This window comes from Rhagoletis zephyria, unplaced genomic scaffold (assembly GCF_001687245.7).
Source record: "Rhagoletis zephyria isolate East Lansing unplaced genomic scaffold, Rhagoletis_zephyria_1.1 Rzeph_scaffold_00884, whole genome shotgun sequence".
Classification (NCBI taxonomy): Eukaryota; Metazoa; Arthropoda; class Insecta; order Diptera; family Tephritidae; genus Rhagoletis; species Rhagoletis zephyria.
Genome location: NW_016157968.1, coordinates 91591 through 106042, shown reverse-complemented (window position 1 = coordinate 106042; position 14452 = coordinate 91591). Strand labels below are relative to the sequence as shown.

General features: G+C 35.3%; 1 protein-coding gene across 1 annotated transcript in view; it reads right to left on the bottom strand.

Moving 5' to 3' along the window:
• Positions 1-14103, bottom strand: part of LOC108361925 (uncharacterized) — a 55868-nt gene extending 41765 nt beyond the window's left edge. The window contains exons 1-3 of the mRNA XM_017614702.1: positions 13446-14103; positions 3938-4086; positions 3727-3871 (exon numbers count right to left, since the gene is read on the bottom strand). Of these exons, the coding sequence (XP_017470191.1) occupies positions 3727-3871; positions 3938-4086; positions 13446-13989 (838 nt within the window). The 5' untranslated portion in view covers positions 13990-14103. The remainder of the gene's footprint in view (positions 1-3726; positions 3872-3937; positions 4087-13445) is intronic.
• Positions 14104-14452: the final 349 nt, after the last annotated feature.

Genomic DNA, 14452 nt, shown 5'->3' with positions numbered 1-14452 from the left:
ATAGCGAGCCGCTTGCTCCAAGCAGACACCCGCTTGCAGCCGCACCTACTGGTGAACAGACGCTGCAGACTTTAGTGAGCCCTTAAACCGAATAGGTCGGAGTGGCCCCACCGAAGCTCCCTCTCTTTCTGCCGGGGCCCAAGGCTCCACTCGGATTGGTTACCGCATCTCGCGCATGGGTTGCTCACGTTGCTCAGAGTGCGCGAACGAGGACGCAAGATTCGGGATTGAGTATAGCCATGCAACTGTAACTGCATACCCAGCGCAACGACTATACCCCATTACACTCCAACTATACCCCATTGCACTCCCTCATAATACTGTGGTGAAAATTTCAATATTTGAAATGACATAACGAAACGCCGAAACACGTACCCTAAATGCATACTTTAACAATAAAAAATAACAAATCTTTTGCAATTTTTTTCTATTTGTATTACAGCCTGTTCTTTTACCTCAACGCCAAATACTATTGATTAGAATCTATGCATAAATAATAATGTTTTGAATGGAATGTTTTGAATGAAAATGTCCAATATTTTTTTTTATGAAACAGGAGCAGGAAATAATGTTACTCATACGCCATATCGTACATAGGCGTACTTGTACATACTCGTATATGGCATATGAGTAACGCTACGCGCACTGCAGCCGGCATCGGCCGAATTGTGCTCGGCCGATATCGGCTATATGCGGGCGATATGAATAAACATTTAGTCTGTTCCTTTGAACTTCGGACTAAAACCTGTGGAACTGTCAAACTACAATTTTACGCTCTCAAATGAGAGTAAAAGGAGAACAGATGCAGAAGTGCATAGGCACGCAAAAAGCACTATTTCCTGTAAAAACGTCAGACGGTTTGTTTACATGTCATTGGTACTACACTGATTTGGCTGAAATATCACTAAATAATTATTAAAATCTATACATATTCAAATATTTCGTTGTTTACTTCCATTTTTTAAACAAATATAAGGTTCTTTGCTTTCACCGGTTTCTGTTTTTGTTTGCACATGTAAATCAGCTGATCGTTTGACACTTTTCATGAACTTACAGGAAAAAAAACTCCGGACTAAATCCTGTAACTTCTGACTAGGAACAGTTGCTCAGTTACTCTCTCAAATGTGTTCCCACTTACAGGTTTTATGTCAATAGGAACGACTTCCTGTAAGTTCTGACTAAATCCTGTAAACCGGACTGCTATTGGAACAGACTAATTTGTGATTATATGAGCGCTCTCACACATAAACCGATACCCGAACCCACAGTATACAGTAATCCAGATAGACAAAACAAAAAATGTAAATATACTTATTTGACAATTTGTTTGAATGTATTGGTTGATATTTTTTTACAGTTGTCGTTTTCGTTAACCCAAATGAAATCAAATTTAATATTTTCTTATAGTGAAAAATATTTTAAAGTCACATAAAATAAAATAACGGGAAAAATAAAATTCCAAGAAAATCAGGAGTGAAGCGTTAGCGATTGTGACCGGATGTAGTTCCTACATAAGTCATACCGCGTTCCGGACACAACTTTGAGTGAATAATTGAATGAATAAGGGCTGACTTTGGAAAATGGTCACATCGATCATCGATGACGAGAAGAATTGGTTCAGCCGTGTCTGTTTGTAAATACGCTAACTCGAACAAAGTTGAGATATTTTAACGAAAGTCGTTGCCGAAGTTGCCTTTGGTATAGTTTAGGTTAGAATTAAATTTTGCCGAAATCTGTCAATAACTACGCCCACCTCCCATGTAGTAATTAACAATAATTTTGTTTTATTATTATGTTTTTTATGAATTTTGCTGTTTAAATTTACATTTCGAATATATCAACAAACATTTGTCGGTACTTTTGCACCAGCCGTTGCCTATGGGTTAATGACAAAAAAATCCTACACATGCACAATATTTCATGCATTAATTTTCAAATAAGCATATTGTCAAAGGCTGGTTTACTGTATACTGTGCCCGAACCGACATCGGCCGTTGACGTCTGTCAGTGACGATAAATTCAAACATGTTTGTTTCTCTCGTCCGATGTCAGATGAAAAGTACCAAAATGGACTGCGAAAAATTAACTTATTGGGTGCAAAAATAAAAAAATTACATATAAAATCACATGTTTAGGGTATGTCAATTAAAATGTATCAAAATATTTCACTGCTTACAAAATTGTAATGAAAACTAGATTTGTGTGTACAAATACGGTTGGCAAATAATCTGGTTAAATGTGCGCATCATTTCGGACGGTCAAATTGTACGGCCGAAATCGGTCGGCCTATCGGATGCAATGTGCGCCTAGCGTAAGATTTTCCATGTAAAAGCTTCAACCTTCGGTTAATCGTTGCCTGCGTTACTGTCGCTGCAATTCGCTAATGAAATTTTTTGATAAGTTGTTTGTTTAATAATTAACGAAACGAATTTTTTTTGTTTATGTAGTTATGCAGCCCTGCTTCAAACTTGAACTTATTTTACTAGAATTGAATTCAAAAATAAAGTAGCGGAATAAAATAATTGAAAATTCTTATTTTTTTGCGAGCGCTAACTCTCACAATTATTATTTTTTTGATACAGTCTAGTGTATATAGATACACAAGCATTTCAAAGTCACTTGTGAATAGATTTCTATAGAAATTTATATCTGGCACAATTGTTTCATTATCGTGTATTTTATTTTTTCTTGTTTTGTTATGTTAAGGCAATGTTAAATATAACAAACTCAGCGTCAGCTATATATATTTCAGTTTCATATCATGTGGATGGTATATTTAACACCGGCTCGGGTCGGAAGCCTACACAGAAAGAGGTAATGGCACTCCAAAAAATTAATATAATATAAGAAAAGATTTTTGTCCAGGACAAAAGATCTGCGCCGTTCGCTCGACTTTCAAAAATGTGGTGTCAAATGGTGTTTGTTCGTGCGATCTGTTTAAATACACACATATACAACCCCCATTATCTTCTCCCTCTCCCTTTTATCCTTTCGCCAAACTAAACGTGCCAGTTTTTCTTTTGGGTTTCTGATCTGGCAACTCTGCTTATAGGCTATATAAAATACGGATTACCGTAAGTCCTTACAAGAAGGAATAATATGTAGTATAATTACCTTATTATAAGGCTTATAATAATAATAATAATAATAATAATAGATTGGCGCTTACACATATGTTAGTGTTTGGCCGAGCCTCTCCTCCGACTTGTAGCGTGTGCCTTGATGTTGTCACANTTGTCACACAAAGCGGAGGGACCTACAGTTTTACGCCGACTCCGAACGGCGATTGTATTTTTATGAGAAGCTGTTTTTTCATGGTAGAAATACACTCGGAAGTTTGCCATTGCCTGCCGAGGGACGACCGCTGTTAAGAAAAAACCCTTTTTCTATATTTTTTTTGCGATGTTGCTTTGACCAGGGCTTGAACCCAGGTGTTGATGAGTGAAAGCGCGTACTGCTTACCACTACACCACAGCGGCCGACTTATATACATATAAGGCTTATAGATCATATAAAATAAACGCTGCAAGCAGCGCTGTAATCGTATTACTTATTTCTTACAACTGTGTATACCATTTTTTTGAAGGGGGTCTCATCTCACAACGTTCGTACTAGTTTCGATCAATCAGCGGTGTCGTTTTCGTAAACTTACATCCCATGCAGTGCAAGTAAAAAGTGTGTGTGTTTGTAATTGTTTGTGCACGTGTACATATAATTTAATTTTACCAGAGTTATCTGCCACTTGCTTCAAGGCGCAACAAGCTTGTCGATGTTCCACGTCGCATTTCATGTGATCGACCATACAGTAATATACCAAATTGCACCGACAACAGGGGAGTTTCGTTTTTCCTGTCAAGTCATTTTTGCAAAACTGGTACAGAAAATTTAATAAACAAAGAAATGATATTATTTATGCATCACATGTATATTTACTTACGTTGCAAAGGGCTACCAAAAAATGTTGACGTGGTTTGAAAACGTACTCAACATAATCTTCATCGTCAGATGACTCGACATCACTTAATGGACCTTCATTAAGAAGTTTTTGCAAGTTTTCTAGCAAAGTATTGGGCAAATCAGTGCTACCTAGATTTTTGTGTGCGCGTCCAAAAGAAGAACATATGGGTGGGTATTATTGTAGCAATTGAAGGATAGTTCGTAAATGCAGTACTGCGGAAGTACTAATATGTGTAATAATGTACATCATTTATACAAATATGAAGTAGCTTATACTAACATTTTGGTAAAAGGTTTGGATAGATCGACTTTAAACTCGAATAATTTACGTATTACACGTTGCTAGGACACGCAAATCCTTGCAAACAAATATTATATGCATGTATGTATGGCATATATGCACATACGTAAAAGCGGTTTCTTATGTTCTTGGGATTCAAAATGGATCCAAATTAAAATCAGTCCGATTCGCCTGAAATATTTTCCTCAGAGGTCCTCTGAAATCAGATTGAAACAATTTCGAAATGATGGACCCAATATGGCGGCCAACAAAAAAAGAAATTAATTCAAACAATCAGGGGTTCCTAAGGTCACTTATTATTTTAAGAATTAAAAAAAAATTCATTTGGATTTGCCATTTTGAATTTTTAAAATCTGGTTTCAAATTCGTAATTATCGACCTCAAGAGTCCCCGAGGAAAACGTTTCAGGCTAATCCGACTATTTTTCAATTTAAAAAAACAGGCTCCACATTCGTAATCAGTAATCCCAAGAAAAAAGAAAACCGGTTTTAGTTTTTTTTTAGTGTTGATTTTTCCGGGGCATAAAAATTGCAAAGCAAAATGTAATATATGTACAAATCGCTTGATTCCTGCTACCACTTTGAGCTAATTTTTGCAAAGGATTTGCCTTGGCTCCCCAATGACTACTAAGAACACTGCTTTACACCAAAAATGCACACTGGATGCCACTATCCAATTCCTATGTAAAATCTCGCTGATTTCGAAAATCTAGTTAATTTTTTTTCTAAGGATTCGAGCTATTTGTAATTTTCAGCTAAAAATAAAAGTGGTTCCACTTAATCACGTATATCTTATGAAGAAATTTAACAGTCTTAATACGAGATATGGCAAGTGAAAGATAAATAAATTTTCCATAAACTGTGTATACATCGCTTTTCGATAGCCCTGATAGTTTCCGAGAAATATTAATTATTTCACTTTTTTTGATAAAATGGGGAAAAAAACTAAAAAGATAACCGGTTTTGTGTATTATTTTTTCATTTGCGTTAAGGCCTGTTCTGTTACCAAAAGACAGGGGTCGAAAATAACCCTCTCCACTTTGAACGTGTCCCAAAATAACCGTTGCTATTTAAGAGAAAAATAACCCACACAAAATAACAGAACAGGTGGTTCATTTTTTGTAGATGTGTGCTCCTGTCAGTGGGAAGGGGTTATTTGCGATTTGTCAACCAAATAAGAAATAACAATTTTTGCTTTGATTTGTAGAGCGAATCAATTTGATTTGTCATTTTTCAACTAAATAATACTTTTTTATGCAACGAAAATAAGATTTTCAAGTTTCTTCCAGCTTCTAGTTCTACGAAAATCTTCGTGGTCCTCGGGACTAATTTGGGAATATCGAGACTTCTTCGGGTTTTCGTAATCTTCGGGACTACTTCGGGATTTTTCGACTATTGCGGGATTTTCAAGACTACTTTGGGATTTTCGAGATCCTCGGGACTGTTTCGGGATTTTTGAGACTTTTTCGGGACTATCAGAATCTTCGGGACTAATTCGGATTTTTGGACTGTTTTGGGATTTTTGGACTATTTCGGGATTTTCGAGAGTTCTTCGGGATTTTCGGATTATTCGAGATTTTTAGACTATTTTGGGACTTTCGAGACTACTTTGGGATTTTCGGGATCCTCGGAACTAATTCCGGATTTTCGGAATCCGACATGGTCCCGATAATCCCGAAATAGTCCAAAAATCCCGAAGTAGTCCCGAAGATTCAGAAAATTCTGTACGAAATATGAACATACCATACATAAATACCGGGTAAATACCCTTCGTGTTTATTGTAAAATATTATATTATCTATATTATTTGATGAAAGGATGAAAAGGCCTGTTAAACCTATACATTTGTCTGCTAGTTTTCCTGACCCAAATAGTCAAGGGCACGATTTAAGCACATCAGATTATCTAATTACGAAGCGGTTTATTTATGATATGGGTACAAATTTGAATTTATCGACTGCTGAGTGGAACATCGACCTGCCTCGGCAATAAGTTCGGAAACGCACTATCTCAAAAAACGTTTCAAAACGCCCTATTTCAGAATTCGTTTCAAAAACGCCCCATCTCAGCAGCCGATTCAAAAACGCCCTATAACACCACATTTTCAATACATTTTGAAGTGACACAGGACGTTTTTGAACCTTTCTTCAACCAAATTCTGAGATAGAGTGTTTTTAAATTTGAAATTGGGCGTTCTTGTAAAATTTTTTGACATACCGACATAGGTCGATCTTCCACTCAGCAGTCGATATGTAAATGTAATGGTGGACCTAACAAATTATAAAGCTGGAGAAGATTTGTGGGCTACAAATTTTGTGTGGAGCAGCATCGAAGAAATATCTTTTTCCACTTTGCAACAAAGTATTTGCATCCTCAGAATTGAGCAAGATAGCGGTTAGTATATTGACTGTCCCATGCACTTATGGTGCTTCATCTAAAAAAAAAAAAAACGAAACACATTATCTATTATCTGCAGAATAATAATAATTCTGTAATATTCATTTGCACATCTGCAGTTTTTTGGTTTGCCTACAGTTAGGCGCAAGCTTTAAAGAAATTCCATGTCAGTGTCACTCAAGTATGTGCTGTAACAAGGATAGTACCGGGTGACTTTTTCAGAGCAATTGCTTTGAATTCATTTTCATAACGCCTAACAGAATAAATCCTGGTCTCTTTTTGTGCTGACAACAAAATCGAATCAGGGCGCCGATGAACAGTTGAAAAGTGCTACCTTTTTCACATCTATTCCACTCTAACTTAGGTAGACTGCACTTGAACAAAAGAGCGCTCGCCCTCAGCACGATTCCCAAATTCTGGATGATGACATTCCTTCTACCTCGAAAAGGGCAAAAACCCGTGCAACTTTTGACGAATTCAAAGATGCGACAAATGAATCTACAGAAATAGTTTTTGAAGAAATTAATACGGAAATACAGATTTATTTGAAAAAATCGGAAAACAAAAGTTGTGAGGATGTTTTAAAATTTCGGGAGAAAGCTAAAGATTTGCCCCTTCTTAGAAGTCTTTCAAGGCAAATTTTAAACATACCAGCTAGCTCAGCAACTAGTGAAAGAGTTTTTTCTGCGTCAGGCAGAATTCTGGAAGAAAGACGTACACGACTGCTCACAGTGGTTCGGATCGCAAATCTAGCTGGACGAAACTATTTAAACAAATACTCGTTGATGGATCTTTACACCACTCCTTACCTAGGGGATTTTTGAGTCACTGATTACGAATCTGAAGTCACTTATCAAAAATTCAAAATGGCGGATCCAATAAGGCGGACGAAAATTAAAAAAAAATCGGTAGATTTCTATGAAACTGGGTATCTGGGGGTTTTCTGGGTCGCTGATTACATATCTAAAGTCATTTACCAAAAATTCAAAATGGCGGATCCAATATGGCGGACGAAAATTTAAAAAAATCGGTAGATTTCTATGTAACTGGGTATCTGGGGATTTTCTGGGTTGCTGATTACGAATCTAAAGTCATTTACTTAATTTATTTTATTTACTTCGGAACGAGCATTTTCATCAGATATTTCTTTCAATTTACTAATCACATAATCACGGACACCTTGTTGTCTTTTAGAAGTTTCAGCAACACCAAATGTCAAACAACTCACTTCTTAAGATTTTATTTACCATGACTAAAATTTAAGATCACAGCAAGAAACACAAATAAATTTCAGAAAAAATTTTATAACAGCGCTTAAAGATTTGCATGCCTGTTGTATAATTTTTTAATTTCAGAAAGCAGAAAATTCGCGAGGTACTCTTACATAACCAAAGGTTTTATAACTCCAAGTATTTTTTCTGTTTTAACACACAACCCCTCCCTCCCCTCTCCCCCGTGGATCCGCCACTGATCTTATATTTATATTCAGATTCATTCCTGTTAATAATTACTTTTGAATTTTGAGACTTGACATACCGTCACTAAAATGTAAATATCTAAGCCAATTGGTTAGACTTGGTTATCGAACTTACCCTCTGCATTTGCGAAGGTGTAAAGAATAATATGCAAGTGGTTTTATAACGGCCTTCGGCGGCCTTTACTTTTCCTACTCTTTAATTTATTTTTTTAATTAATCAAAACGACGATTTTTCAGAATAAATTTGCTTATACCAATGTGGACATAAATTACGTTATGACCTCTGAATCTATAGCGGAATAAGTGTAATTTTTTGTTTATAAAGTCAATTTGCAATTATGCAAATATTTGTGAGTGCAATTAGCAATCTTTTAAGTTAAATTTCAGCTTTTAAAATAGAGTTCTCAAATAGGCGGTGTTGACTTACCTTTTTTTGTTTGTATTCATATGTTAATGCTTTAATAAATGCAATTTCTATTTGAATGTATTGTCAGGAATGTATTCCAAGTACCATTAAGCATTTTAAAAACAAAAAAAAATTGACTTTCGTCCAGCTAGATCTGCTATCCGAACCACTGTGCTGCTTGGTGAAAACCTCGACAAAATTTTATTTTTAAACAAAAATATCAGCTAATGTAGTTTTAATATTACATACGTTGAATAAATATTGATACCAATTGTTTTTTGTACTTGTAATAGATACATAAGTATGTATGTATATCCGAAATTTGTTAAAATAATAATAGTGCCTTCAGCCCTTGCTAGGCGTTTGGCCAAGCTTTTGTAATAATAATTGTGTGATAAAAGGCTATTTATATGAAATACTATTTATATAAATAAAGTTTAAATTTCAAAAAAATGTCCGTGAGAAACCGTGCGTGAGCGTGCGTAATTGAAAAAATAGGCGTCGTGAGCGTGCGTGAAGGTGATTGAAAAAAATATAGAAGGACGTGAGTGTGCGTGATTTAAAAAACCATCAACGTGAGCGTGCGTGAACGTGAACCAAAATTACTCACGTGCCCATCTCTTTTAGGAATCTCTTCAATAAAGAATACGACGGGAGAATACTTCCCAAAAAATTGCACCGACAGAGGATAGGGTAACAACCTTTTCAGATACCCAGACCCCGAGATTGAAAAATGGAATTACTATTCTTCATTTTTGTTGGTTTTACTGACATTTCTTAACAAAACTTTAACTCAAGGTCACAGTCTATCGGAAAACATTTGACGAAGCTTGACTATCCTGGGCTAAAGGCACAAAAGTAACTAAAGAAAAAAAAAACTGAGAGTTTTTGCCAAACCCCGAGAATTTGCCACAAACCCTGAGCCCCGAGATTTGATCGAAGACCCATGAATCCCAAGGTGAAAAATCCAATCTGGCAACCTTAGCTGAGGATGAAACCATAAATTCCGCTAATTTTTGACGAAGCATCTTCCACATCATTCTCCTTTCAATTATTTTCGGAGTGAAAATAACAATAAAAAATTTAGCGTCTGTGACTAGATTTTGATTTCGCTCGTGTAATATGATGTATTGTTGCAAAAATAAGTATGTTTGTATAATATGGTTTTTGTTTTAAGTTTAAATCTATAAATATAAATGTGAATGTCGGTTTGTTTATAACTTCTGAACCGCGGCACAGAATCGTACGAAACTTTGCACACTTATTTGCTTTTACCCCAGGAAGGTCACAGGCAAAGAGAAAAATAGGCAGTGCTGGAAAAGAGGGTGTGGCACCTCCTTTACTAACTAATATTTTCATATTGTATATCTCTCGAAATATTTGTGGTACAGCATTGGAACTTGCTGTCGAGATAAATAAAATTAATTCCATAATCATGGGGAAAAAATGGGCGGTATTGGAAAAGGGGGCGTGGCACCTCCCATAGGCGTGAACTATTTTATCAGCTGTAACTTCGGAACCGTAAGTCACATAAACTTGAAATTTGGTTTGCAAACATATCTATGGTAGGTGCTTGTAGTAAGGTATATATAAATGAGTTTGAAAAAGGGGGCGTAGCACCTAACATAGGCTTGGAATTTTTTATCAGCCATAACTTCAAAACTACAAGTCACATGACCACTTTAATTCCTTCTGACGTGGGGCGAAACCCGCGGTTAAAGGCTAGTTTATTATAAAATTCATAAACTTTTGCAGAACTAGGTATTTGTTCACTAAATTTTATATGACATATTTTATACCCAACTTTTGGGTAAATACCCGGATATTTACCCAATTTGCCCATTTTACCGGGTATTTACCATTTGGGTATTTATTACTTATCCCATCTCCCAAATCCAATTTTACGGAAAACTAATTTTACACTCCTGAAATACTCATAGTGGGTCTTCAACTTCGCTTGGAAAAAATCCCACTTTTTCGACCTATACATCGTGATACGGTCTAATGTAATACGTCCTATGTATTTACATATATCGCTAGCTTAGAATGAAAAGTTGCTAAATCCCATTCTGCAAATTTTACAGAAGAGGAAAAAACTTCTTATAGCCATTTTCTTCAAGTATTTCGCAAAGCTTTGAATTCTACATTTTGCCTATTTAAAGCAAAGAAATACTCCATACGAATCAGAGGGATTCGATCTTTATTAAAAGATTTCGTACTATTTTCGCCTTATCGGATTTTCGGTGCTTCTTTTGGATTTAGAAAATTTTCCGTTCACTGAATATAAACGAGAATAAATAAAACAAGTACCTTTATCCATTTCGAAACAATGCATTTTAAATTTTTTCCGGCCTCCTGTATCAAAATATGAGTTTTCATAAAAAGTGGACTTAGCAACTTTTCACTCTAAGCTAGCGGTATGTTTTAGTTTTAGAGGTATTGGCAGATATTCATAGTCATATTTAGTACTCAACTAAGTCGAAACTAGTCACAACTAAAGCTATTCATAGTCGCCTTAGTTTCGACTTTTCTGGCTAAGTACCAACTTAAAATTTAGTTTCGGCTGCAGCTGCAACTAAGTCGTAACTAGGAGGAAGTATTTTATCAAATTAAGGGAAAACAGACGAAATATGTAAAAATTAAGTTGGTAGAGGGTGATTTTGATAATATTGAATAATCTCCAATTAAAATTTACAAAGATCGATCNAGATCACACGACTCATTTAGCAATGTACCGGAAAACTTTTCATCCTATAGGACAGCGAGGATTCTTGGCCCTCCTATAACAGAAAACTCACTTCTGTGCTCTTGAGTTTCCCTATAAGAACTTTTATTGGCATACGCATCGCACCAATGTTGTAGTTGCAAGATCATACAAAAAGATTACGGATGCTTGGCAGAGATCTCACAGGTGGAAATGAGACCATTGGTAAAGCTCATGACACCAAAAGGGATAGGTATTCCATATGGAATCACAGCGTTACTATTATTGGCCTATGTGTGAGGAGGATACTGCACCTTAGTGGTTTCAACTTAAATCAAAAATTTTGACTTTACAGACTAATTTTGTTTTTAAACGCTCTTTTGCATTGGCCAACCAAAAGCTCTTATTAGGCGCAGCGAAGTAAGCGGGCATTGACTAGTTATTTAATAAAAATGTAATTTTTCCAAAATATCGTAAAGAAAATTCGATACATTTTCACACTCGTTTTGCTATACCGTAAACTAAGTCGAAACTACTTAGTAGAAGTCTGAAATGCGACTGTGAATAGAGGTAAATTTTAAGTTGGTACTTAAATTTAAGTTGCAACTTTGTTAGTTTCGACTTAGTTGCTGGACTATGAATACGCGCCATTGTTTTTTCTGCTTTGCTAGACTTCAAAATTTAAATTTTTTTGCAAAACCAAAAGATTTTCTACGTCTTTTCTTAAGTATTTTACCAGATAAAGAAAGTAGGCGCATACTAGTTGCAGAGGTTAGAGTAATGATCAATATATTACACTTGCAACATTTTTAAATCATTTGCCCGTTGGTGAATCTACAAAACTGGTCAATTTAGGACTCGGAGTGGTTGCTAAAATATTCAATCTGCACATCGCACGTTTAATAATTATTAATATAATATTAATATATATTAATATGTATTATAATATAATATTAATATTAATAATTATTATAATATGAGACATTCTTTTCATATCGGACACCAAATTTGGTATCGCACTTTCGATTGGCTCAAACATTTTTGTATGGGTTCTATATATGAAATAAGCTAACACGTATTCGAGGAATTTTTTTTCGCTTTTTCGTGATTCTGACTAATCATGTGCTTCTTCAAATCGTTATATCTCGGGTTCTGCTCATCGTAGAGACTTCATCTTAACGTCATTTGAAAGCTAAGCTCTTATACATATATATAAGATGGTCACGATTGTCCTAAAGCTAACTTAGCTATTAACAGTTGAACTTTTTGAAGTTGATTTGCATAGTGAAGACCAGTAAATTAGGGATTTAAAATTATACCATCGTAATTCTTGTTTAATTCTCTATAGGTGGTTAAAAAAATGGCGTTTTTCAAGAACTATTTTTAAAATATTTTTCTTTATGACGAGATGGTTTATTTTCTGCGAATGAACAATTTTTTGTAATTTTTTTCGAAAACTTATGTTAAGATATATTTGGTAAGATGTTAAACATCGGGTTTTTGCAAAAAGTAAAATTTTATTGCGGATTCTGATAGAATACCTATCCAGATATAATGTTTGTATGGGAAGATTTTTTTTTAAGGCGAAAAACCCCTAAAAATGGGCGTGACAATTGTAGGACCAAAGTTTGCAAAACGCAGATTTTTTGCGGATTTCGGCAGAATAACGCTCGTTAACAACATTTGCTCCACAACTTTTTCGAATCGGAGACATGAAATATTTTTTTTTACGAAATTCGTCCAACTTAAAAAAGAATGGCTCATATAGAGATGTAATTCAAAATTTAAGTTTTTGGAGGTTTCAACATACAATTAATAAGCTTGATAAGGAGAATATGTTTAGCCTAACAGATGACTATACTTCTTAAAAATGGCGAAGATATGTGTTTTCCGTCTGTCTTTTTGTATACCAATTGTATGAACTATTGTATTGTCTGTCCCACAAAACTGAAATTTTGAAATAATTCTATATATTATTAAACGTGCGACATCGCGTTTCCACATATTCTTTTTCGGCCTATATAATTTATCGGGCTCTGTGCCGATAGCCAAGCCCGTGCCCATCTCTAATTACTATACCTTTTAAATTTTTAACTTCATTCGCTAAAGATCTTTGGTTTTCTTTACAGTTCCGCAGCAGCATTGTGCAGGCATTGCATTTTTTACTAAATAAATTCAGCTTATGAAAATCGTAAACAACATACCGTTAGCCACAGAAGCCTCCAATTTCTTTTGTAGATTTGTAATGAAAGCACCCTGTTCTGGTAAACTATTGTTCGGAGAACTTTTCTTTGCTGTCACCGATTTTACATCCGTTGTGTTTCCACATTCTTTGCTATTATCTAAATTCGAACCCTCTGGAGATTTCCGCTTGCAAACCTCCTCAGATTGGCTAGAACTAGGTTTATCCTCACTGTTTTGCCGCTCTTGTAAAAGTTGTGTACGCATCATTTGTTGCAATAACTGCAAGCTATTGTTTTGATCAGACATTGCCTGGGGAGGCGCTACTTGGCTCTCAGCTGAGGTCAATCCTGGACCATTGTGGTCTTCAACAATGGCTTCTTTAATAATTATTCGCTGTTCTTCCACATTTTTTAAATTTTCTTCAACACAAACATTTAACTCCCCACTTTTGGTAGTTTCAGGTAGTACATTTTTTAATTCGTTTTGGCGCAGTTCGTTATTTGAACGATTTCCCTTATTTTTTGGTCTATTGCGTTGACGAGCTTTCTTCTTTTTTCCATCCATAATCGTTAAAAAAACGATATTTATTACAAAGTTATGCAATTGTTTCAACAATATGCGAAATCAAATGCTTGCATATATATTTATTTATACTGTTCACTTTGAATTTTTGCCACCGAATGCAAGCTGCGTCTGACAAACCCAATGCATTAGGTGCCCTCACATCTAATTTAAATCTCAGCAAATTTCTTGTACTATTGTTAGTATTGTACATACAATGCATATTAGAGAACTACAAGCCCAATGAATATTTCTTTTGGCTATTTGTTGTCGCTGCTTAATCTTTGTATTCAGTCTGTCGTTCTTTTCAGTGCTTGCATTGACGATGGTTTTTTGCAAATATCGTTGTTGCATCTGAATAAAAGTAAATTATATTAACGCATCCACATATATTTATATACATATGGCTCATTTCACGGTGACGGATGTGACATTTCCACTCACATTTTAAGGCTTAATTCTTAAA